Source organism: Myodes glareolus, chromosome X (genome assembly GCF_982192425.1).
Source record: "Myodes glareolus chromosome X, mMyoGla1.1, whole genome shotgun sequence".
Classification (NCBI taxonomy): domain Eukaryota; kingdom Metazoa; phylum Chordata; class Mammalia; order Rodentia; family Cricetidae; genus Myodes; species Myodes glareolus.
Window position 1 is genome coordinate 132359837 of NC_142053.1, and position 25836 is coordinate 132385672.

General features: G+C 46.0%; 1 protein-coding gene and 1 non-coding gene across 2 annotated transcripts; one reads left to right on the forward strand and one right to left on the reverse strand.

Moving 5' to 3' along the window:
• Window positions 1-12900: 12900 nt before the first annotated feature.
• Was (WASP actin nucleation promoting factor) lies at window positions 12901-22254 on the reverse strand. Its single transcript, XM_048461509.3, has 12 exons — window positions 22065-22254; window positions 21601-21741; window positions 20986-21072; window positions 20777-20879; window positions 20618-20659; window positions 20471-20524; window positions 19162-19333; window positions 17857-17899; window positions 17517-17670; window positions 16635-17047; window positions 16319-16433; window positions 12901-13168 (listed from the first exon to the last, which is right to left on the reverse strand). The coding sequence occupies exons 1-12, from the start codon at window positions 22194-22196 to the stop codon at window positions 13113-13115; spliced, it is 1512 nt and encodes a 503-aa protein (XP_048317466.1). The 5' UTR covers window positions 22197-22254; the 3' UTR covers window positions 12901-13112.
• Window positions 14339-14441, forward strand: LOC125418011 (U6 spliceosomal RNA). The gene has a single exon (XR_007237297.1). It is a non-coding gene; the product is annotated as a U6 spliceosomal RNA (small nuclear RNA).
• Window positions 22255-25836: the final 3582 nt, after the last annotated feature.

The following is a 25836-nucleotide window of genomic DNA, read 5'->3' on the forward strand; positions in this document are numbered from 1 at the left end:
GACAATTGATTGCTAAAGGCAGAATATGCTGAGGGAGCAAAGAAAGGATTGGGCGAGGGGCTGGGGAGGTGACTCGGTAAACTGTCTGCCATGTAAGCATAATGGCGCGAGTTCAGTCTCAGCCATTACAGACCCGTTAACAAGTCTGTAACTCCAGTGCTGGAGAGCCTGAGATAGAAGGCCTCAGTTTGCTGTTGTGCATACATACTTCTCACCAAATAAATGTAATAAAAAATGAAAATAAGATAGGCCGGGCGGTGGTGGCACACGTTTTTAATCCCAGCACTTGGGAGACAGAGGCAGGTGGATCACTGTGAGTTCGAAACCAGCCTGGTCTACAGAGTGAATTCCAGGACAGCCAGAGCTGTTAAACAGAGAAACCCTTTTGTTTGTTTGTTTTTGTTTTTGTTTTCAAGACAGGGTTTCTCTGTAGCTTTGGAGCCTGTCCTGGAACTAGCTCTTGTAGACCAGGCTGGCCTAGAACTCACAGAGATCTGCCTGCCTCTGCCTCCTGAGTGCTGGGATTGAAGGCATGTGCCACCACCGCCTGGAGAGAAACCCTTTCTTGAAAAATCAAAAGAAAAAAGAAACCTACATTAACCAAGTGGTGGCACAGGCCTTGTGGGGGGGAGGGGAGATGGACGGCAACTAAGGAAAATATCCAACATTGACCCCTGGCTTACATATGTGAATACACACACGCACACACACAAAAATAAATAAATGTAATAAAAATTAAAAAATACCAGGCTGGAGAGATGACTCAGTGGTTAAGAGCACTGACTGCTCCTCCAGGGAACCGGGGTTCATTTCCCAGCACCCAATTCCCAGCACCCGCATGGCAGCTCACAACTGTCTGCAAGTCCAGTTCCAGGGGATCCTACACCCTCACACCAATGTACATAAAATAAAGCTAAACAAATTATTTACAAAATAGAAAAAATAACATTAAAAAATTAAAAATCATCTGGGTGGTGGTGGCGCATGCCTTTAATCCCAGCACTCAGGAGGCAGAGGCAGGTGGATCTCTGTGAGTTCGAGATCAGCCTGGTCTACAAGAGCTAGTTCCAGGAGAGGCTCCAAAGCTACAGAGAAACCCTGTCTTGAAAAACCAAAAAAAAAAAAGTTAAAATCAAGGAAGATACCCAAAATTGACCACTAGCCTACATATGTGTATGCATATGTACACAGCCCACAGGAATGTGTACATATACCAGAAAAGTCAGAAAAATCCAGAATTTCACAAAGTACAATTTGTTACAGATTTGCAGACTTAAGAGTATCTCTAATGTTTTGCTGAATGTGGCCAGTCAGATATTTTATTAAGCTTATATCATTAAATATCTATTCAAAACAATTTGGCCATAAGTAGTTAGCATGAAATGTTCAACTAACTTTTTTTTGAGACAGAGTTTCTCTGTAACAGCTCTGGGTATGCTGGAACTTGCTTTCTAGACCAGGCTGTCCTTGAACCCAGAGACCTGCCTGCCTCTGCCACCCAAGTGCTGGGAATAAAGGCGTGCACAGCTGCCGCTGCCACCACCACCTGGTTCACCTGACTTAATGATTTTGTTCATCCTGAGGTTTCAAAAGTGCTGAGGTCATATGCTTCACCACCCAAGGTTATAACTAAAATGACTGTGGTCATGTCAAGCTGATTTCCTACAATGAGTCGTCAACCCATCAATATCTTCTGATGTGTTCGGTCCCTCAGAGAGATGTGGATTCTATCAGAACAGAGAGTTTGCAACCACATGCATCCAAGGAGTTGGGGAGGTTCACTGATGTCGGTTAATTGCTTGACCTGTGACTTATTCATTCTTCCCCTCAGGCTGTCAGACAACCAGGGAGTCAGTCTTAGCATCCCACTAAGTATATACTACCTGTGAGTGATCCATCAGAGCCCTCAAGATCACATGATTCCACCAGGGTAGACAACCAACCACCAGAAATAGCTGCCTAGCAGGAAGCAGCAGGCTTGATCCGCCAGCCTGAAATCCCCAAGGTTAGCTCTGTTAGAGCACCCAACTTTATTTACTCAGCACTAGAAAAGGTCAGTGACTCAAGGACAGGTTGGGACCAAAGGAAAAGATTAATTTGGAAGGTCAGAAAACAAAAGATAGGAGACTGTCACCAACAAAGACCATCTTGCTTAAGGTCTGCAGGTAGAAGGTGGCCAAGGGATTTGAGGAAACTATCTTTCTAGTTTGAGTTTGAGAACGGCTGGGCTGGTCATAAATTGCACAGAGGCCTGCTTTTCTGAAGCTGGAGCTGTGGTCTGAAGGTCACTGGATGTTCCAGAGTCCACAGGACATCGGATGTTCCAGAGTCCGTAAATCTAGAGAAAAGTTACTGATTAGCAAGTTTGCTGATTTTTATTTAATGTCAGGAAGTTGCTTAACTTTGCAACTTAAAGATACGGAATAGGGCAGGGAGCACAAAGCAACTTTGGCCAGAGAACAATTGAAGCCATTAAGAAGCTCCACTCAGGAGTTACCTACAGCAAAGCTAGTGGGACACTAGCAATAAATTACTTGCCTTTGTGTCCTCCAAACAAGTCTGTGGATTGTTTTTTTGTGGTTGTTTTTCGAGACATCTTTTCTCTGTGTAGCCTTGGCCATCCTGGAACTCACCCTACACTAGACTGACCTCCAACTCAGAGATCCAAGTGCCTCTGCCTCCCAAGTGCTAGGTTTAAAGGCAGGATTTTTTTTCTTAGTTAAATCATCCGAAGTAGGAAGACACACCATTAATCCAGATCTTTAGAAATGGGAAGATCCACTTTTATTTAATCCAGGTCTTTTGAGGTGGGACGATCCACCTGTACTCTGGGCCACACCTTCTGCTGGCAGCCTAAATAAGTCCATGAACGAGAGACACTTGCTGCCTGCCTGCTTGCCCTCACTCTCACTGACAAGTTCATTCCTTCACTAACATTAGAGCCTACTTCTTCAGGATTCCAGCATATACTAAAAACCAGCTGAGACATCCAGCCTTGTGGACTAAACAGCTACTGGATTCTTGCACATTCTGTTGGAAGACAGCCTTTGTTGAACTAGCAGGACCACAACCTGTAGGCCATTCTAATAAATCCCACATTCCATAAGTTCTATTCCTCTAGAGAACCCTGACTAACACAAATTTTAGTACCAGAAGTGGTTATAGAGCAATAGAAGTATAAGATTGAATATTTTAAGTATCTGGAATAGGCTTTCTAATTTGCTGACACCTACAGTTATTGAATCCTCTCCAGTTACTGAAGCCTCTCTTGGGAGCTCAGAGAGTACTGAGTGTCCATGGGGTGACTGAGTCCTTTATAAACTGAAGGAGACAAATCGCATTTGATTATCCTGATTCACCAGTTGTGAGAAAAGATGGATTTGGTGACTTTTGACAATTGGGGGGGGGAAGCTTGAGGAAAATAAAAATGCTGGCTGGATAAACTGACTATGGAAAAAATGCACTCTAGCATCTCAGAATGTAGAGGAGGACAACAGTGAACTCAGTGATAAAACTGACCGGCTCCAGGTGCAAATAAACAGTCTAAAGGTTTCTAAGTGTGCCCTGGAAGAGAATCTTCTCTCCAGCAGCCAGAGCTCAAGTTGTGGAAAATCAAACTGAAGCCCTCGAAAGACTGAATTACAATGAAAATTCAAGTCCCAGTCTCAGAGGATGTCGGAGGTTAAAGTAAGGGCATCAATTGGTAAAGGATGGGATTCTGTACCTAGGGATGGTGACGTGTGGGAGGGCCCTACTGATGCTGAGAACTCTGAACCCTCGGATTCTCAAGGTTTATCTCACCTGAGGAAGTCCTCTCTCCACCCTCAGCAGAAGATAGACCCTCAGCCCACCCCCTGAAATACTGCCTTTTCTGCTTTGATTGAGGAAATCAATCCCGAGTTGTCCGCTAAACCAACAGTGACTTTCTCTGAAGGTGATGGCAGGCAAGACAATACTGTTGTCCCTCAGGGCCCAGAAACAGTTGCCTCTAGACCTATAACCAGACTCAAGGCAAAGCAGGAGCCTAGAGGGGAGGTAGAAAGTGTAGTCCAGGAGGAGATGCACTCTCCTACTAAAGAGCTTCATGAGTTTGCTAATTCATTCAAGCAGAAGTCTGGGGAATCCATGTGGAATGGATTGGTATGGTATAACGGTGGAAGGAACATAATACTGGATCAGGCTGAGTTTATTGATATGGGCCACTGAATGAAGGGTCTACGTCTATGGAAGCCCGCTCAGTTAAAAAAGAAGGGGGAGACGGGGTTGGAGAGATGGCTCAGCGGTTAAGAGCATTGGCTGCTCTTCCGGAGGTCCTGAGTTCAATTCCCAGCAACCATATGGTGGCTCACAACCATCTGTTATGAGATCTGGCACCCTCTTCTGGTATGCGGGCATATATGCAGGCAGAATGTTGTATACATAATAAATAAATAAATCTTTAAAAAAAAGAAAAAGAAATATACATTTTTTTTAAAAAAGAAAGAGATGGATGGTGGTGGCGCACACCTTTAATCCCTGTACTCAGGAGGCAGAGGCAGGTGGATCTCTAAATTCAAGGCCTGGTCTACAGAGAGTTCCAGGACAGGCTCCAAAGTCACAGAGAAACCCTACCTTGAAAAAAAAACGAAAAGAGAAAGAACAGTGTTACCAGTTGGTGCTGGCACACACCTCTCATCCCAGTACTTGGAGGTAGAGGCAGGCAGACTAAGCATGGTCTACAGAGCAAGTTCCAGGACAGCCTGACCTACACAGAGAAACCCTGACTCAGAACAAAAAGGGGTTGTGTGATATTTTACTCTTTTGACTTTTCTGGGGACTCCACCACCCAGCTCCCAAATAAATTACACAGAGGCTTATTATTCTTAGTTATGAATGTCCGACCTTAGTTTGGCTTATTTCTTGCCAGTTTTTCTTAGTTTATATTATCCCAACTACCTTTTGCCTGTGGGTTTTTTATCTTTCTCTATTTCTGTTTACCTTTCTTTACTGCTTTCTCCGTGGGTGGCTGGGTGGCTGGGTGGCTGGGTGGCTGGGTGGCTGGGTGGCTGGGTGGCTGGGTGGCTGGGTGGCTGGGTGGCTGGGTGGCTGGGTGGCTGGGTGGCTAGGCCCAGACGTCCTCCTCTCCTTGTTCTCTGTTGCTCTTCTCTCCTCCCAGAGTTCTCCTTCTATTTATCCTCTCTGCCTGCCAGCCCCGCCTATCCTTGCTCCTGCCTCGCCATTGGCCGTTCAGCTCTTTATTAGGACCATCAGGTGTTTTAGACAGGCAGAGTAACACAGCTTCACAGAGTTAAACAAATATGGCGTAAAGTCACACACCTGAAAATAATATTCTCCAACAAAAAAAGTATCAAAATTTATTGGAATGCTTGGCTGGAGTAATTGTCGAAAGCTGGCCTGCTGAAAAGGAGTTGGAGATGCCTAATAGCCCTCAGCTTAGTGTTGATGAAGGGATTGTAAGGCTCAAGGAAATTGCAATGCTAGAGTGAATACGCTGTGTGAAACATAATTAATGGGTTTACTTGGGCCCCAAAGTAGCAGGGGCCAAGTGGCAGGACCAAATCACCAGAGACAAGGTGGTTGTAGTTATTATAATGGGCAGCACAGACAAAGCCGTGTCCATAATGGCCTAACCAGTAATGGGCAGCACAGGCAAAGTAAATTCTATGGTGGCATGAATCATATGGACCTTTGGCACCAGTACCTCTTGAATGAAGGGATGGCTAGATTCCCTTGATAAAATACCTAAGAGTTTTGCTGTTAGCCTTTCCCCAGTCCTTCCCCAGAGGGACCTGTATGGCTTTTTTTTTAAATTTTTTTTCTATGGTACCTGGAGGGACAGCCGTGGGTGCTGGGAACCGAACTCTTATAATTTTGGTTGTGAGCCTAGCCTTTAACGGCTGAGCCATCCCTCCAGGCCTGTGGTTTTTGGTTTTTCAAGACAGGGTTTCTCTGTAGCTTTGGAACCTCTCCTGGAACTAGCTCTTGTAGACCAGGCTGGTCTCGAACTCACAAAGATCCGCCTGCCTCTGCCTCCTGAGTGTTGGGATTAAAGGCATGTGCCACCACCACCCGGCAAGGGCCTATGGCCTTTTTAAAGGGGTAACTGTTCACTGGGGGAAAGGAAACAGTCTTTTTTATCAAGACAGGGTTTCTCTATGTAGCCCTGACTGTTCTGGAACTCTCTGTAGACCAGGCTTGCCTTGAACTCATAGAGATCTGCTTGCCTCTGCTTCCGGAGTACTGGGATTAAAGGTATGGACTACTACCACCTGACAGGAAACAGACTTTCTAGGATCTGTTAGATACTAGTTCAGAATTAACACAGATTTCAGGACACCCCAAGAATCACTGTAGACCTCCAGTTAAAGTATGGGTTTATGGAGGCCAGGTGATTAATGGAGTTTTGGCTGAAGTCCAATGCACAGTAGGTCCAGTGGGTCCCAAAACTCATCCTGTAGTTATTTCCCCAGTCCCAGAATGTAGAATTGGGATAGATCCTCTTAGAAGCAGAAAGAATTCTCATATTAGTTCCCTAACCTGTGGAGTGAGGGACATTATGGTTAGAAAGGAAAGATATGGAAAGGAAAGGAAAGGAAAGGAAAGGAAAGGAAAGGAAAGGAAAGGAAAGGAAAGGAAAGGAAAGGAAAGGTATGGAAGCTATCAGAATTGCCTCTGCCAGGGAAAACAGTGAATCAAAAACAGTGTCGCATCCCCGGAGGAACTGCAGAGATCAGTGCCACCGTCAAGGACTTGAAAGACGCGGGGGGGGGGGGGGGTGTTCTCACCACATCTACCTTTAACTCTCCTACCCGGCCAGTGCAGAAGACAGATGGATCGTGGAGAATGACAGTTGAATTGTGGAGAATGACCATTGATTGTTGAGAACTCAATCGGGTAGTGACTCCAATTGCAGCTGCTGTACCAGATGTGGCGTCCTTACCTGAGCAGATTAACACATGTCCTGGTACATGGTACGCAGCTATTCATCAAGCATGTCCTTTTCTTGTATGTGTTCATAAGGACCACCAGAGGCCATCTGCTTCCCATTGGCAAGGCCAGCAGTACACCTTGACGGTTTTACCTCAAGGCTATATTAACTCCTCGGCCCTGTGTCATAACTTAGATTGAAGGGACTTTGTTTTGTTTTGTTTTTCCTTTTTTTGTTTTTCGTTTTTTTGTTTTGTTTTGTTTTACTCATCCATCCGCACAACTTGTTTTTTTGTTTTGTTTTACTCATCCATCCACACAACCCAGGAGGTAAGTCCGAATTTTTTTTGGTTTTTCGAGACAAGGTTTCTCTGTAGCTTTGGAGCCTGCCCTGGAACTAGCCCTTGTAGACCAGGCTGGCCTCGAACTCACAAAGATCTGCCTGCCTCTGCCTCCTGAGTGCTGGGATTAAAGGTGTGTGCCACCACCGCCTGGCAGATCGAAGGGATCTTGATCCCCTGTCTCTTCCCCAAAGTATCACATTGGTGCACTATATTGATGACATTGTGTTGATTGGACCAAGTGAGCAGGAGGCAACGACAACTTTGGACCCCTTGGTAACACATATGTACTCCAGAGAGAGGTTGGGAAATAAATCCAACCAAAATTTGAGGACCTTCTATCTCGGTGAAAGTCTTACGAGCGCAGCAGTATGGGGCATGCAGAGATAGTCCTTCTAAGGTGAAGGATAAGTTATTGACCTGGCTCCCCCCACCACCAAGAAGGAAGTACAATGTTTAGTGGACCTATTTGGATTCTCAGTTGGGTGTGTTAATCTGGCCCATATACTAAGTAACTCAGAAGGCTGCAGGAGAAGCTAGCTCTTCAACAGGTCCAGGCGGCTGTGCAGGCTGCTCTACCACTGGGCCATATGATCCAGCAGACCTGGGACTTGAGGTATCAGTGGCAGATAAGGATGCTGTTAGGGGTCTCTGGCAGGTCCCTATAGCTGAATCACAAAAGAGACCTTTGGGCTTTTGGAGCAAGACTCTGCCATCATCCGCAGACAGCTATTCTCCCTCTGGTCTAAAAGTGTTGGTTCCAGAAAGGAGAGCACTCCTGCTGGGAGTCACAAGAACATTCCACGGAACTGAAATCTCAGACTTCCTGCTGGCCACTTCGACGCCCTTAAGTCAACAGGCTAAGAAAAGAATAGCAGTGTTAGGCGGGGTGATTGATCTAGATTACGAAGGGAAAACTGGATTGCTTCTCCACAATGGAGGTAAGAAAGATTATTCCCAGAGTGCTGGGCAGTGGTGGAGCAAATCTTTAATCCCAGCACTCGGGGAGCAGATGCAGAGGCAACCGGATCTCTATGAGTTTGAGGTCAGCCTGGTCTACAGAGTGAGTTCCACGGCAGCCAGGGCTATTATATAAAGATACCCTGACTCGAAAACAAAACGATCCTTGTTTGTATAGTGGTGAGAAAAGAAAAAAAAAACAAAAAGAAGGAAAGAAAGACGGAAGGAAGGAAGGAAGACAAAAAGAGGGAAAGATTATATCCAGAGCGCAAGAGAGCCTGTAGGGCATCTCCTGGTGCTACCATGTCCTGTGGTTAAAGTCAGTGGGCAGCTAGAGCAGTAGAGGTCGTAGTCATGGTCATCGCCTGCTCATCTGGAAAATGCAGGTTTCCAGTAAACTACTATTTTAGGAGAACTCAAAAGAAGGATCATCTGGGAGCAGCAGATATGGCTCAGAGGTTCCTCTTCCAGAGGAACTGGGTTCAATTCCCTGCATCCACATGGTGGCTCAGACCTGTCTGTAACTCCAGTTCCAGGGGAATCAAGCATCCTCACACAAACCAATGCACATAAAATAAAAATAAATAAATATTTTTTTTTTTAAAAAAAAGAAGGGCCCGGGCAGTGCTGGTGCACACCTTTAATCTCAGCACCAGTAGATCTCCATGAGTTCGAGACCAACCTGGTCTACAGAGGGAGTTTCAGGACAACTGGGGTTGTTTTACAGAGAAACTCTTGTCTCGAAAAACCAACCAAAAAAAAAAAAAAAAGGTCATCTGCTGTCACTACTCGCAGCTACAGCTGTTTGTTTATTCTGCACTAACAGCACCTGCTGACCTGTTGACCTGCTGTGTATATTGTCTTGCTCATTGCAAGGTACATAGGTCAGACCTACTTGAATCCAAATCTCATATTGGAATATAACATATGTCCAGGGGTGTTGATGTGGAGCACAGTGTAATGAGTTTCCACATGAGAACATACAAATAGAACAACGCAATATTAGAAATGACAACACCGGTAAGAGAACTCAAGAAGAATTTGATTGTTTTTTGTAATCATTTATGAAATCAGCCTACATATTCAAGTCCTGGTGGGTCATGTTTGAAATGGCAACAGTTTTTTTTATCTCTTTTTCTTAGTGATACATAAAATAATGGCACATTAATTAACCAATGGCAAGTCAACAAAATCCGGTACTGATACAGCACAACTATGATACTAAACAACTATTATTTATTGATATCTACAAGCACCAAGTTCTTTGACTGCTTCGTGTCGTTGATTCTTCTCATAGTTCCAGTCAGAAAGCATGTTTTATCTTCATTTTAGAAACTGAGAATTGGGGAAGGGGAAGAAAAAAATAAAATAAAATAAAATAAAATAAAAACTGAGGATAGCAGGGTGGTGGCGGCACACACCTTTAATCCCAGCACTTGGGAGGCAGCAACAGGCAGGTCTCTGAATTTGAGGCCAACCTGGTCTACCAAGTGAGTTCCAGGACAGCCAGAGTTGTTACACAAAGAAACCCTGTCTTGAAAAACAAAACCAACAAAGTCCTGAGGAAACTGATGCTCAGAGATGAAAAAATGCACTTGTTCAATTTATCTTTTCTTCTGTTTCTCTCTGTAGTTTCTCTTTCTCTGTTCTGAGATCAAACACAGGCTTCATGTACACTCGATAAGCTCTGGACCACTGAGCTACCAGCTCCTAGATCAATTCTTTTTTTTTTTTTTTCAAGACAGGGTTTCTCTGTAGCTTTGGAGCCTGTTCTGGAACTAGCTCTTGTAGACCAGGCTGGCCTCGAACTCACAGAGATCCTCCTGCCTCTGCCTCCTGAGTACTGAGATTAAAGGTGTGCGCCACCACTGCCTGGCCTAGATCAATTCTCTCACCCCAGGTCTGGGCCTGCTCGAGTTAGGCTCCCTGGCATTGAGAGACTGAGCTTTGGGATGTCTTTTCATAGACAAACGGGTCCCAAAACACTAGATTTCTAAGTTTGTGTGGAGCTGAGAGGGGAAATGGGTGATGCGGACAGGTTCTTTAGGGAGCCCTCAGATGAGCTACTTCTCTAGCTAGGGGGAGCTTTTCCCTTCCCGGGCAAATTTCCTACGGGTGACCAGACCCACTCCCAGATTCCTCCATCACCACTCCCACGACGTGTTTGTCTCTTCCATCTCCCAGTCCTCTCTTATTCCTCCTTTCATCCCATTCTTCTACCCATCTTGCTGATGGAAGAAACCTGCCATTTCTGGATTTTTCCTCTCAAGAAAATTCTTTTGCTTGGAGTAGAAGAACAGACGATGAGGAACTGCACTTATGGTTCAGGGGTCGAGTACTTGGCGAGCATGGATGGGTTTCTGTGTTTAATGTCCAGCGCCACACAAGAACAAATGATTCTGAGCAAGTCCTCTGACCTTTCTAGGCTTCTTTCTCCTCAGCACCATCTTCCTGCCTCCTCCTCTGTTCCTGTTCAGGTAGGTAACAAAGGTCTTCAATCTACCAGATTTCAGAAATGAGAAGGGGCAGGTGTTGGGACCTAATGGGGTCCTGGCCTTCCTACTCACCTCCCCTGTTGGTGACCTTTCTTGCCCTTGTTCTGGGTTTTTGAGAAACTTACAAGTTCCTTACTCGCAGAGTTGATTACCAACCCTGCTTCCTGAGTATGCATTGTCTTGGCCCTCACCCAAGGATCCAGTGATGGGGTCTCCATCCTGTTGGCCCACCTGTCTGAGTTAGGTACAAAACCCCCTTGGTGATGTAGAATAAAGAGCTTTTGATTCTGCCCTATCCAGAGTGCACGTTCCATTAATCCTGACGTCCTTTGCTCAGACTCGGCATCCAGGTTGTGCTGGCGTCCGGCAGGCAGGGACTTAGGTTCTAGGCTTCAGTAGGTAAATATCTCTAATTGCTCCCTGGGAATCATTTTAAACACTAGCGACAGTTCTGGATTACATTTGTTTTTCTTTCTGGAAAGAAATTCCCAAAGTAGGGGACAGTGGGATCTCAGTTGGTAACCTGCTATTGTCAATGAATAGGCCAGGACACAGGCTAGGAGGAGGCATCTTGCCTGGAGTCCAAAGAAGATTGAGCTTTGTGTATCCTGGCAACTGAACAGAGTTAAAATTCTACAGGTGAGAGGGTAGTCCTCTGAGAATAATGTTTGTGTGTGTGTGTGAGAGAGAGAGAGAGAGAGAGAAAGAGAGAGAGAGAGAGAGAGAAACTGCTCATTATGTGCTTCAACTCACATTCTATGAGTCTGAAAAATAATTAAAAGTTAGGCGAGGTGACTTTTACCTATAACCCCAGCAAGGAGATAGAGGAGGTGCGGAGGACTAAATGCATAAATAAAGGACTTTCCCGCTCGTTTCTACGCTCATCCTCACGGTAAGCTTCTCGCCTTAGGACTTTTGCATGGATTGCTCCCCTGCTTGGAATGCTCTTTCCCCTACATTTCTCCTATCTATCTATCCTTGTCTTCTTTCAGATCCTGCACACCTGTCAGCTCTTCCAAACTGGACGTCCCAGCTGGCTCCTTTGGAATGTTGTCTTTTATCAGCGACTCCGCGTTCCACAGTACTGACCACAACTGGTAATTAACTTTCTTGTTCTTTGTCTCTCATCTCCAGGCCCCTGTATTACTGCCTGGTAGTTAATGTTTGTTTTAAGACAAAAAGGCAGAAGGAATTAAACACAGGCTGGTGGCTGGGGAGATGGCTCAACAGTAAAGTGTCTCCCATAGAAACGTGAGGGCCTGACTTTGGTTCAAGCACCAGCGTAAAAAGCCAACTTCTTAATTCTTTGTCTAGAGGTGGGACCCTGTGAGAGTACTCCCATAACAGCATGTCTATTGGTGTTGTTTAGGCAGGTAAATAGTATCGTTGTGCTATCTTGACTGTAGCTTCCCTGTCATTTCGAGGAGACATGGAAACAATAAGAAAGAAAAAGAGGCTATGGATTGTAAGCACATAGAAGGATTGGACAGAAGGAAGGGAAGAGGGAAATGATGTGATGACATTTTAACTTAAAAATACATTTAACACTGAAAGAAAGAAAGAAAACCCGGGCAGTGGTGGCACATGCCTTTAATCCCAGCACTCAGGAGGCAGAGGCAGGCAGATCTTGTGAGTTCGAGGCCTGGTCTCAAGAGCTAGTTCCAGGACAGGCTCCAAAGCTACAGAGAAACCCTGTCTCAAAAACCAAAAATAAATAAATAAAAATACACTTAAAAATAAATATTTAAATAAAAAGGGGGGCCACATTCTGTGGTCACACCTATCCCCAGTACTAGGAAAGGCAGGGGCAGGAGAGTCCCCTGAGGCTTGCTAATCAGCCAGGCTAAATGGATTGGTGAGCTTCAGGTTCAGTGAGAGACCCTGTCTCAAAAATCAAAATAAAGGTGGATGATGAAGCTGGAGAAATGGCTTGGCAGGGAAAAGTGCATACTGTTGTCGAAGAGGCCCCTAGTGTAGTTCCCAAATTATAAAGCCTGTTTTAAAAATCAGGGAAGGGGAAGGGAAAAGAAAAGAAATACAGGCTAAGTGACTGAAAGCTTAAAGGAATAAACGAATATACAAATGAAAGGCTAAATAAAAATGAGATCAGTGTACAAAAGGAACTGTGGGGGAAAGAAGCCCAAATCACACATTTAGGACACCAAACAAATGCACACTTGGATACACAAAAATGTATTCTTTTTCATCCCTGAGTGATGAGAACTGAAATCTTTTGTTTAAAGGGATGCTGAGTTTAGAGGGGCTATGAGGCTCAGCCACAGCTGAATCTGGAAGCTAAGAGTCGGTGGACGGGGGTCTGGACGGTAGAGCAGGCACAGAGTAATGGAAGAGTTAGAGGGACCGGCCTTCAGGAAGGAGCACGGTGGCCTTAGTCATCCCACTCGTCATCCTCTTCATCCTCGCCGGTCTGATCCTCCCCTTCATCTGCAGGAAGAAAGATTCATGGTGTGACTCAGGACAAGAAAGTTCGTTCAAGGCCCCAAGGAAGTACCTTTGGCCTAGGAGGTAAAGCTCCAGCCCTGAGGGACTCAAGTTTTCTGCTAGAGGCATACCTTGGGTAAAACAGGGATTTGGGTAAGGGGTGTTCTAGCTGGAGTTCAAGTCCACGCAGTATTTTTTTTAAAAAAAGAATAAATGTTCTTTATTTTACCTGGGTGTGGTGGCACAGGTCTTTAATCCCAGCACTCAAGAGGCAGGGGCAGGATCTCTGAAAGTTTGAGCCGAGCGAGCCTGGTCTACACAAAGAGCTCCAGGACAGCAAGGGCTACATTAACAGTGAGACTCTGTCTTTGACAGGGTTTCTCTGTAGCTTTGGAGCCTGTCCTGGAACTAGCTCTTGTGGACCAGGCTGGCCTCGAACTCGAACTCACAGAGATCCTCCTGCCTCTGCCTCTTGAATGCTGGGATTAAAGATGTGCACCACCACTGCCCAACTGAGACCCTGTCTTAAAAACAACAAAAATGTTAATGGAACTACACATTGTGATGTGTGTATATATCTTTAGCACTTTGGAGGTTGAAGTAGAGGATCATTAATTTGAGACCAGGCTTGCTTGGGCATAGCAAGCTCCGAGGGGCGGGGGGGAGGAGTAGGTTTGATTCCCAGCACCATGTAAACTGTGAGTGGTGGTGCATACTTGTTTAGCTGTTATCCCAGCCCTGGGACGATCAGAGCTCTATATCAAGTATGCAGCTTATGGTACAAGAGACCTTGCCACAAACAACCACCATATGTCGTTAGTCTGGATATTCATGATAACCCCTATGTTACTTAATATGGCAGGTTTAAACATTAGCAAAAGTGGGGTATTTTATTATTGTTTCTTACTGAATTAATACTAATGTTGATTCTGAATAAAGCTAATCAGAATATTGTCAAATGATGAGATTTCTTAAAATATCACATAATGGATTCATTTTAGTCTTGTGGATATATTAAGGTTAATATTAATATTATTGTGAAGTCAGAATTAATGACATTATTGCTAACCTGTTCTCAATCTATTGGAAATAGGCCAAAACTAGTATTACCACCACATACTGGGTTAATGAGAGTTTAAGTGACACATTTAGTTCTTAACATAATTGTAGAAAGGCTAGGTTAGTGCCCAATAGAACATATGGACTCATACAGAGAAAATTAGCATGGCCCCTGTACAATGATGACATGAAAATTCATGAGGAATTCCATACTTTTGCAAAAAAAATGGTCAGGTTATGATATTTTCACACAATGAGTTGATGTGAGTCTGTGACTTATTGGATTTAATATTATTGCCATGGAAGGGGGTTTCTCTTCTTTAGATTGTGTATTTATTTGTGTGTGTGGGCCCATGTACAAATATAGAGGTCAGAGAATAACTTGCAAGAATTGCTTCTCTGCTTCTACTACATAAATGCTGGGTGTCCGTGGAACGCAGGTCATCAGGCCTGGCAGCAGGTGCCTTCACCAACTGAATCACCCTTCCAGCCTCTCGTTTTGTTTTTTTGTTTGTTTTGTTTGTTGAAATAGGGTCTACTTAGCCCTCAGCTAGCCTGGAACCTTATGTAGGCCAGGCTGGCCTCAAACTCACAGAAATTTGCCTGCTTCTGCTTCCCAAGTGCTGAGCCACCATCCCAGAAAAGACAAATTTCTTATTTGTTTAATTCTGTTATTTATGTATGAGTGTTGGCCTGCATGTACGTTTGTGCATCAAGTATGTGCCTGGTGTCTGTGGAGTCCAGAGGAGGTTGTTGGATCCCTTGGAACTAGAGTTATAGATAGTTGTGGGCTGCCATCTGGGTGCTGGGAGTTGACCCCATGTCCTCTGAAAGAGCAATCAGTGCTCTTAACCAAAGATGGAGTTCTTTATAATAGTATCTTCACATACCAAGCTGGAGACCGAAACATTCCATCTGGCATGGAAGCTCCTTAAGCCAGAAGATAAACAATTAAAAATAGCTTCAAGGAGTCCCTGAAACTGACCAGATTCACCAGGCCCCTTCTTCTAGAATGATCAATATCAAGACTATTATGAGTCACTCTCAGACAACCCAACCTCAAAGGAGACTCTGAGACCAGACCAGCTGCCTGGAAGCAGAAACCAGCTGAGCTGCCTGGAAGAGGTTTAGACCAATTGAGTCACTTGGAAAAGATAATCCAACTTGCTGAGTTGCCTGCAGGCTGTGCAGTGAGCTCCAGGCTCCCAGCTTTTGTGAGCTTGTCCCCCATGCTGGGGTGGGCTTTGATCATGTTGCTGTCTTTGAGTCATTTCTGTGCCTGTACGTAACCCTTCACCCTTATTCCAGTAAGTAACCTCAATAAAACTCATTTGGTTCACCACATTGGGCTTTGGTGGTATCTGTACTTTGGTCTGTCATGGGCTCCCTATCTAGGGTGAGTAGACATTGTATGTTGTGTCTCCCCAGGAAAAGTCTTGTCACTCAACTAATGTTAATATCACTGAATATATGTGACTAATGTTCATACTGTGGACATACCCTGGCATATGCTAATGTTATTGTCAAAGGTACACTTAATTGTCTTCCTGCTGCTTGATGACTTGATGGTAACAGGCAGAAGATGGCACCAGCCCCACCCTGGCTTTCATGTGAATACTGCTATCCACAGATGGGTGAATGCTGGTTTTTGTTTTCATTGCTGCACATGGAACCTAAGGCCTTAAGCATGCTAGGCAAGTGCACTGCCACCAAGCTACATCCCCAGCCTCTTCTGTCGACTTTTAGGGTTTCCTGACTCAGGCTGCCCTTGAATTCAAGATCCTCCTTCTTCAACTTTTCCAGTCATATCCCACCACATGAGCCTCTAGTGTGGCCATTAAGAGTGACACCTGGAGCCGGGGGCAGGGGGAGGCACACACCTTTAATCCCAGCACTTGGGAAGCAGAGGTAGGCAGATTTCTGTGAGTTTGAGGCCGGCCTGGTCTACAAGAGCTAGTGCCTTGTTACACAGAGAAACACTGTCTCAAAAAAAAAAAAAAAGAAAATTTAGAAAAAGTAATACCTGGAGCTGTTTTCAGGCCAGTTCTAGCTAGCCCTGGGAGCTGGGTCCCAGTTCTGGCAGAGTGGGCTCACCTGAGGAATGGATGACCCTACTCCTCTTCTGCATCACATGCATCAGGGCACCCACGAGGCCCTCTGACCTCTGAGGTGGAGGTTGCTGGACCGAGTTCTCTAGAGCTCCAGGGGTCTGCACCGAGAAATTGGGGCACAGAAAATTCAGGACTGTGAGAAGAGCATTTTTCCTGCCCTTCCTTCCTTTCTTCCCTCACACACTCCAGTCCCTTTCAGGGTACCACATCAATCTCCAAATTATCACTAGATCCCCAATGCCTGGCATGCTCATCAACCTCAACCATGGCTCCCAAACAGCTATCCTGCCCATCTTTACCTTGTTCAGCTGAATTCCCTGCCGAATTTGATCCAAAAGTGCGCCCCGGCCCCCACCAGGTGCGGGCCCTCCCGCAGACGCCAGAGTAGGTGGGAGCGGGGGAGGGGCTGGCCCACTCCCAGTACTGGGTGGAGGTGGTGGCGGCGGTGGTGGTGGTGGTGGCACTGGTGGTCCCCCAGCTCCAGGGAGTGGAGGAGGTGGCGGTCCAGATCGTCCTGTGGCTGGAGGGGGTGGTGGTGGAGGGCCCCCTCGGCCTGGGGGTGGTGGCCCCCGGGGTGTTGGTGGAGATGGGGCACCCCCCACAGGTACAGGGGGCAGTGGACCACAACGACCCTTATTACTCCCTACAGTAGGAGGTCGCAGGGGTTGGCTCCCTCCTCCTCTGCACGGCGGCGGCGGTGGGGGGAGTGGCTCTGCAGAGGGGAAAAATAATAAGTCTAATAATTTTTACTCGTTTCCTGAACATTTTTTTTTTCTTTTTGGCTTTAAGACCGAGTTTCTGTGCATAGTTCTTGCTGTCCTGGCACTCGCTGTGTAGACCAAGCTAGAATTGAACTCAGGCGTGTGTGTGCCACCACTGCGCCGGCTTCTTTTTTTGTTTTTTTTTTTTTTTTTTTTTTTTGGTTTGTTTTCGAGACAGGGTTTCTCTGTAGCTTTGGAGCCTGTCCTGGAACTAGCTCTTGTAGACCAGGCTGGCCTCAAACTCAAAAAAAGATCCTCCTGCCTCTGCCTCTGCCTCCTGAGTTCTGGGGTCAAGGGCGTGTACTACCGCCGCTCGGGTTCATTTTTTGTTTATTCATAAATTAGGCATCCCAACCAATAGACCCTTGATTCTTCTCCATGAAAAAAAACTGAGTGACTTGAGTGTATTTCGGAGCTCACCCTGGCGCCTCATCTCCTGCCGGACAGCCTCTATCCCACCCTGGTTCTCGATGAAGTCATAGATTAGCTTGGAAGTCTCTGCATCAGTGAGTTGGGCCTCGCTGATTCCCGCCCTGGAGAACAGGCTTCGCAGATCCGGGTCAAGGTTGTTCACCTGCCCCAATGGAAAAAGGGCAGAGCAGGGTTGCAAGAGTAAAGGTAATTAGGAAGGGGCACAGACTGTCACCAAATCCATGACAAGGAGACTGAGAAGACTGTGGGAAGGTCTGGGAGTGGAGTCTGAGCCCTGGTCTACAGAAGAATGTAAGGAAGTTGGGTCCAGGGGCTTTGAGCTACTCACGTCAAATCCATTCTGGGGATCCCAGCCCACATGGCTGACATGTCTAGGGAAGGAGAGGGGATGTCAGTGAAGCCCCCTTCTCTTGGCAAAGCTCTCTTGCCCTCACCTTCCCAGAGGGGTCTGAGGAGCCAGAACAAGTGAGCAAATGTGAGCCACAGTTTGCAAGCTTAGAAAGGTTCACGGTCTGTGATGCTCATGTGTTCACTTGGTTGTCCTTTCACCATCCACCCACCTGGCCCTGTGTCTACCTCAGTTCACATTCATCCATCAGGCCATTGATTTGGCAGTGTTTCTATCCCTCCACCCATCTGCTCACATACATACTTGTACAAATTCGCCCACCCCTTTCTCTTTCTTCATATTTGTCTACCCATCTACTCATGTATTTACTGTTTTCTTCCTTCCTGCCTCCCTTCTGCCCTTCCCTCCTGCCCTCTTTCCCCTTCATTACTCTCTCTCTTGTCTGAGATTTTTTTGTTGCTGTTTTTTTTTTGTTGTTGTTGTTGTTGTTTTTTCGAGACAGGGTTTCTCTGTAGCTTTGGAGCCCGTCCTGGAACTAGCTCTTGTAGACCAGGCTAGCCTCAAACTCACAGAGATCCACCTGCCTCTGCCTCCCAAGTGCTGGGAATAAAGGTGTGTGCCACCACCGCCCGGCTGTTGGTTTTTTGGTTTTTTTTTTTTCAAGACAGGGTTTCTCTGTGTAACAGCCCTGGCTGGCCTCGAACTCACTGAGATCCACCTGCCTCTGCCTCCCAAGTGCTTGGATTAAAGGCATGTTCCACTACCACCTGGCTCATTTTTGCATTTTACTTCACATTTGTGTTTACTTATGATGTTTTTGTTTGTTTCTTTGTTTTTTCAATACAGGTTTCTCTGTAGCTTTGGGGCCCGTCCTGGAACTAGCTCGTGTAGACCAGGCTGACCTCGAACTCACAGAGATCCACCTATGTCTGCCTCCTGAGTGCTGGGATTAAAGGCATGCGCCACCACCGCCTGTACATTTGTGTTTACTTATAAACTGTGTACTCATCCACTTAACTATTTATCTAGCCCTATCCACTTTGTCTGTGAGCCGACCTCCATATCAATATCCTGCCTCTATCCTCATGCACCTGCCCACTTACCACTGACTCATCTGTCCCTCCAACCAATCACCTATCCATTCATTCTTCAGCCCATTAATTAATTTATCCATTCATCCACCCATACACATCTGCCAATCCTTCCATTTGCTTAGCTGTGCACCCGTTCACGTGCCCTCCCACCCACTGGGATCTTTGGGCTCGCAGAGGGAAAACTTCTCACTTGAATCCACTTGGTGCCCCAATATCAGCTTTACTGATCTTCTTTTTCCCTGAACGTTTCTTATCAGCTGGGCCAGGGCCAGGCGCAGGGAGCCCACGGTATCGTGAACTTGTGATGTCAGGGTTCTGAATGTCGACTGTCACAAGTCCTAGAGATAGTGGACCTGATGGGCCTGTGGAAAAAATAATGGGAATGAACCACTGATCAATTTACCTACAGCCAAAGCACAGGGGCAAGAACTAGTGCCAGGCAGTGGTGGCACTTTTAATTCCCGCACTTAGGAAGGCAGAGGCAGGCAGATCTCTCTGAGTTCAAGGCCAGCCTGGTCTACAGAGAAAGTTCCAGAACAGCCAGAGATACACAGAGAAACCCTGTCTCGAAAAACGGAGGAGGAGGAGGAGGAGGAAGAGGAATAAAAGAAAGAAAAAGAACTAGAAAGACTATTGAAGATTTATTATATATGTTTGATGGTCATGGAGGAAATGGATGACAGGGAAGCAAGGCCCAGGGAGAGGTGGATAGATCCCCAAAATCATATAGTCATGATTCATGTATGCTTATCGTTCAAGCACTTGCTTGTTCATTCTCTGGCTGGTTGGATAAATGGCTTATTAAGTTATTCATTAATTTAATCACCTAATCTTTCCTGGGTAGAATATTATATTATTTAATCTCATTTTTGTGTGTGTATGGGTATTTGGTATGAGTGTGTATTGTATGCATGCATGGCACATGTGTGGAAGTCAGAGGTCAGCTTTATATAGAACTTGAAGGGGTGGAGAGATTTAAGAGCACTGACTGCTCTTCCAGAGGTTCTGAGTTCAATTCCCAGCAACCACATGGTGGCTCACAGCCATCTGTAATGAGATCTGGTGCCCCCTTCTGGCATGCAAGCATACATGGAAGGAATGTTGTAAACATAATAAATAAATAAATAAATCTTTTTTTAAAAAAAAAGAAACTGAAGACCTGGGGATAGAGCTCAGGTCTCTGGTCTCGGTGCCAAGTGCTGAGCCATCTCACCAGCTCTCATTTATTTCTTTTCTCACTATTCACCATTTACATACCCATTCATTAATTCACTGAGCATTCATTTCTTACTTGAATACAAGTAAGTATTCACCCACTTACCCAAATACCCACTCACCTATTTATCTATAATCTACCATCAGTTCACCTACCTGCCGCCTCCACAGTGTGCTCATCTAGCCACCCATCCACCCAGCCAGCCAGCCACCGCTTTACAAATCTACTCATCCATGTACTAACTTCCCGCCATCTCTTCAGAGACATGAGCATCATTACTCACCCCCATGGTCTCCACCTGGATGTGGGGGCAGAGGTGGGAGCCCTCCTCTTCTCTCTGGGAAAATGGAATGAATTAAGATCTCTCATAGTCTTGCCACAGGTTTCTGGGGTAGTTCCTTATAACCTCTATTTGAACTAGAGGACTCACCTTCATTGGTTGGTGCTGGTGGTGGTGGCAGCTGGCGTCTTTCTGTGGTTAGATGGGTGGACTGAGAGCCAGATCCATGAGAGGGGCTTTTCTAGCCTCCCAGCCATGTACTCACTTCCGTCTAATCTATCTTCTCAACCCCCAGCAAGGCCTTCTTACCTCCACTTTGCCTCTGATTCCTTTTTTGTATCTTCTCCTGCACCAAGGACCGGAAGGCCTGGGCTTCACTCTCGTCCGCAAAGTTCAGTCCTACTTGGCAGTCCTATATTTGCCTTGGGGTCAGCAACCTTGTAGCGCTCCCCACCCCCAGACTTTCTCATCGCCTCCCCACACCCCAGCTGCAGCCCAGGACTAGGCTAGTCACTTACATCTCCAGCAAAGGTGTGGAAGAAGGGGGTAGGAGTGAAGTAGACCAGCTGTGAATACAGCTCCTGTTCCCAGAGCAGCCGACCAGCCTATAGAAGGGCAGGGTGGAGGACATGCTGGCACTTTTGTTTGCTGATCAGGAAGTGTAGTGTCCAGATTTGGTGTCCTAGAGTCTTATTCAGAGATCTCCAGCTCAGTATCAGAGTCTGGGGTCTAGGTGTCTGCTATGGAGGATTGGGGTAGAGTCTTAGATGTGGACATTGACCTGAGAGATTTAGAACTGGAATCTAAATCTGAGGCCTATTTGTAGGAGTTGAGGGATCAACATTGTGATTTTAAGAGTCTAGGCCTGAGCATATTCAACATGTTGGATTTAGAAGAGATTTGAGGCTGAGGTTCAGATAGAACGTGGTGCTCTGGGGAATTTGTGGAGCAGATCAGGATCTTGATATGGACCTTCTGAGCTCAGTCACCTCGACTGAAATGAGAAAACACAACTCGGGGTCTGTATTGGTCTTTGGCTCTGGAGCTCTGATATGAACAAGGGCTTGGGGCTATGGCCAAAAACTGGTTTTGCAGGTTGGAAACTAGCTTTCCTCAGTAGGGCCTGGAGTCACCTGAAGACCATAAAGGCGGATGAAGTAGGACTTCTGAGGGTTGTCCTTCACGAAGCACACAGCCCCACAGTGTTCCATGGTCCAGTGCTCAGCTCCAGGGGGCAGTGCCAGGTACAGCTGAACAACTGCAGTGGCCAGTGTCTAGGATGGGAGAGCAGTGGTCAGCGGAGTCTGTTCATGGGTAACCAGGCCTGGTCCCTGCTTGCCCAAGGCTGTCATGAGCTTGGGGGAAAGAGTTATAGCCAGGAGGGAGGTGAGTAGATATCACGATAGTCCTGGGATCCACAAACTATGGTAAGTGAATTCTGGGGGAGGAGATGGGGTAAAGGGAAAAGAGGGATGATGGGAAGAAGGAGGAGCAGGGAAGTATGGGTAAGAGGAGGAGGCAGAAGGGGGAAGAAGAGGTAGAGAGGAAGAGGAGGAAAGGGAGGGAGACTGGGAGGACCAGGAGATCCTCAACTCACCCAGCATTTTCGGCCAAGCAGCTCAAAGAGTCGCTGGTTCTCATGGTCCTGGAGGAGGTTGGAAGGAATGTTTTGCTGTACTGCTGGTCCCCCTCGACCCCCGGGCCTGCCTCCTACAGGGCCACCACTCATGGTGCCTTCTGCCCTAGTCCTCTTCTGCTAAGCTCTGGTGCAGGGTAAGAAGAGGAACTTCCGCAGTGAGCAAGGGAACAGGAAGTGCAATAAACCACAAGGGAAACAAGTCCTCCAGGGGCCCCCAGAGGGCCTGTCCTCCTCCCTAGGACTGGCTTGGGTCATCCTCCATTTGCCTGAGTAGAACCATGTTTGTAATTAGCTCAGGTCTTCTTTCTTCTTTTTTCCTCCTCCTCCTCCTCCTCCTCCTCCTTTTTCTTCTTCTTCTCTCTGTCTCTGTCTCTGTCTCTGTCTCTCTCTCTCTCTCTCTTGGGCCATTTTCTTCTGACAGGTTCAGATCTGCCTTGCTCTAGGTGGTAGTGAGAGCTAAGCCATCTGGAGCACTCCTACAGGGCTGGCTGCACAGAGCGAGCATAGTCACAAGGCCTCCTTCCTCCCCAAAGCACCAGGTTGACCTGGGATTGAGTCCAAGGCTCCAGGAGCTAAAGGGTCATTGCATTACAGCTTTCCCTTTTCATGGCATAGTGAACCCATCTCCAGCATTGAACATTGCCAACACCATATAAGCCCATGACTCACTTCCTCATCCTTTACTCTTGCCTCCTGTAGCTCCCTAATTACCTTCTTCTTTTCAATCTCATCCTGGAAGGAAGGACTTCACAGTAGAAATAAATTCTAAAACAACATCTTGATTGATTTTTACTATGTTGGGACTTTTCGAAATTATGTAACCTTTGAAGGCTTGATTTTCTCTACTTCTGGTGATATGGATTGGCTGAAGGACCTTGTCCATGGTAAGCACATCCTGTACCATTGAGCTGTACCCTCATGCCCTCTAATTCTATTGCCTCTTGGATGGGGCAGACCAGTTGGGGGGGGTGTCTCAGGTGTAGGGCACCAGTTTGGGATGCCCAGCAGGTCACAGGTGTGGGTAAAGTCTGTGACTTGGAGATCATCAGGCCTCCCTGGAAATCTCTTGCCTCTCCATGCCTGCAGGCTCCTGAACTCAGGCTCCAAATGCCTTTTAAGATGGCTCATCCAACTTCCTCTAACTTTTAGGTTCTCTTCTTCTTATAGCTTATGGTGCCCACAGCACACAGAGCTGTTGACACGTTCAGGCCTGAAAACCCTTACAACTTGTTTTATCTCCTTTCATGGGGTGGGGGGGGGAGGGAGCAGGAGTGATAGAGTCTCACTTAGTCTAGGATGACCTTGAACTTACTATGTAACCAAGGGAGGATGATATTAAACTTCAGACCCTCCTGTCCTGTCTTCGCCTCCCATATGCTGGGATTATAAATGCCACCATACCTGGATTTTCCAACATAATGAGGAGGGCAAGTTCATATTTGGGTTTAAAAAGCCATTGTAGTATGTTGGGTATGGTGGTGCACAGCTGTTAATCCCAGAACTTGGGAGACGAAGATCACTTTGAGTTTGAGGACAACTTGGTCTACATAGTGAATTCCAGAATAGGCAAAGCTACACAGTGAGACCCTTTCTTAAACAAAAAAAAAAAAAACAACAAAAAGTGACATTGCAAGCTGTGACTGTCCCAGTGTATTAGAGTCTCTGATTTCCGTTCCCAGGATTGTGTGTGTGTGTGTGTGTGTGTGTGCGTGTGTGTGTACATTTCAATGTATACATTTCAATTAATTGAACTCTATACAAGAAATGCTTTATAGACTAGTTTCTGAATTTCCATGTAGCTGAGGCTGGCCTTGAAGTTCTGATCCTAAAGCCCCTTCTTCTCAAGAGCTGAGATTAAGCATGTGCCACTATGTCTTATGTGGTGGGCTTCTGTGACAAGCAAGCATTCTACTTACCAGAGCTCTCTCATCTTTTTCTTCCTTCCTTTCCTCCTTTCTTTCTTCTTTCTTTTTGGTTTTTCGAGACAAGGTTTCTCTGTGTAGCTTTGGAGCCTGTCCTATAAACTCACTCTGTAGACCAGGCTGGCCTTGAACTCACAGAGATCCTCCTGCCTCTGCCTCCAGAGTGCCAGGATCAAAGGTGTGTGCCACCACCGCCTGGTTTCTTTCTTTAACCTCCCGGCCACCGTTCCCCTCCCTCCTCTCCTGCCAGCTTTCCCCCGACCCACAATCCACTCCTTCATTTCTGTTTAGGAAAGGGCAGGTCTCCCATGAATAGCAAGAAAACAATCTTAATAGTACACATTGAATTTCTCTAGTAAGCATATTTCTAGAAACTGGTACAAACTAGAAACTCAAGAAGTATGCTTGCTGGGCATGGTGGCACACACATACAGTCCAAAAATTTGGAAAAGAGAGGTAGGATCAGGGGTTCAAGGTCAACCACAGCTACATAGTGAATTAAAGGACGACCTGGGCTACATGAAACCCTGTCTCAAAAAGAAAATATGGGGCTGGAGAGATGGCTCAGTGGTTAAGAGCATTGCCTGTTCTTCCAAAGGTCCTGAGTTCAATTCCCAGCAACCACATGGTGGCTCACAACCATCTGAAATGAGATCTAATGCCTTCTTCTGGCCTGCAGGCAGACACACAGACAGAATATTGTATACATAATAAATAAATAAATTTTAAAAAAATATGTTGGAGGAATATATGGGAGGATTAATAATGTTTAGTTTGATGACGTGTCTTAGGTCAGAGAGAAACTTGTCCCAGATTTTGTTTTGCTTTGCTTTTCTGGAACCTTTGAAAAATACAGTGTGTGGTTAGCTCACTCACTATTGCCAGGCAGCCCCTTGGGAAAGGCACAATTGTTACTAAAATTGTCCTGAAAGGGAGACTGCGGCACAAACAGCCTGAGCTTACAAAGTTGGGAGGGGTGGGCTGTGAGAAAACGTTCTCTGTGAGAAATGCTTCCTAAAGCTGAGGAACCACTCACAGGCCAAGATACAAGTCTCCTTTGGCTGCTCTTCCAGCTTCCAGCTGGCAGCTCACAAGCTTCTGGAACTCCAACTCTAGAGGATCCAATCATGGAGGATCTGTCCTCCCTGGACACTAGGCGCACACATAATGCATAGGCATAGATGCAGGCAAAACACGCACAGGCATGCAAATTAAAGTCAGTTCTCCTGCTCCTCCTCAGTTCTCTGTTGTGACAGAGGCAATAAGGAGCCCCAAGAGCTGCCCCCTTTACATTACATCATGTTAAATCTCTATACTTCAGCCAGTTCGTATTTTTTAAACTGACATTTGATAGTTGTGTTTCTGACTGTGTGTGTTGGCACAAACCTTTAATTGGGAGGCAGAGGCAAGAAGATCTCTGTGAGTGCAAGGCCAGGCCAACAGTGAAGCCCTGTCTCAAAAAACAGAAAACTAACCATGGTTGTGTTTTTGTTTTGTGTGTAAGTAGCAGATAGAATTAAAATTTATACTTTTTCTCTACAAAAATGAAAAACAAACCAAAATTATTTCTTATTTTTAGGCCCCAACAGAATGCGCTCTCTGGAATATAATGATTCATTAATTCTTTTAGTATCATTTATCATACTGTCCACATTATTGAGTTCTTCCACCGACTTGCACCAATACTTCAAAACTACTTTCTTTTAATATCTGGCCCCTGTTGGCTATTATTCTTCTGTATTGGCTGTCAAAACTGCAGGAGATGGTGCCCTCAAGGGTGAGTTGTTCTCCTAAAAAACAGAAACCTT

Excerpts from the sequence above, each read along its gene's own strand:
- Was (XM_048461509.3), bottom strand. The coding sequence starts at position 22,196 with ATGAGTGGTGGCCCTGTAGGAGGCAGGCCCGGGGGTCGAGGGGGACCA. Across the intron at positions 21,742-22,064 it reads TGCTTGGCCGAAAATGCTGG|ACACTGGCCACTGCAGTTGT; the intron begins GTGAGTTGAGGA and ends CTCCCATCCTAG. Across the intron at positions 13,169-16,318 it reads TAGGGTCATCCATTCCTCAG|ATGAAGGGGAGGATCAGACC; the intron begins GTGAGCCCACTC and ends TTCTTCCTGCAG.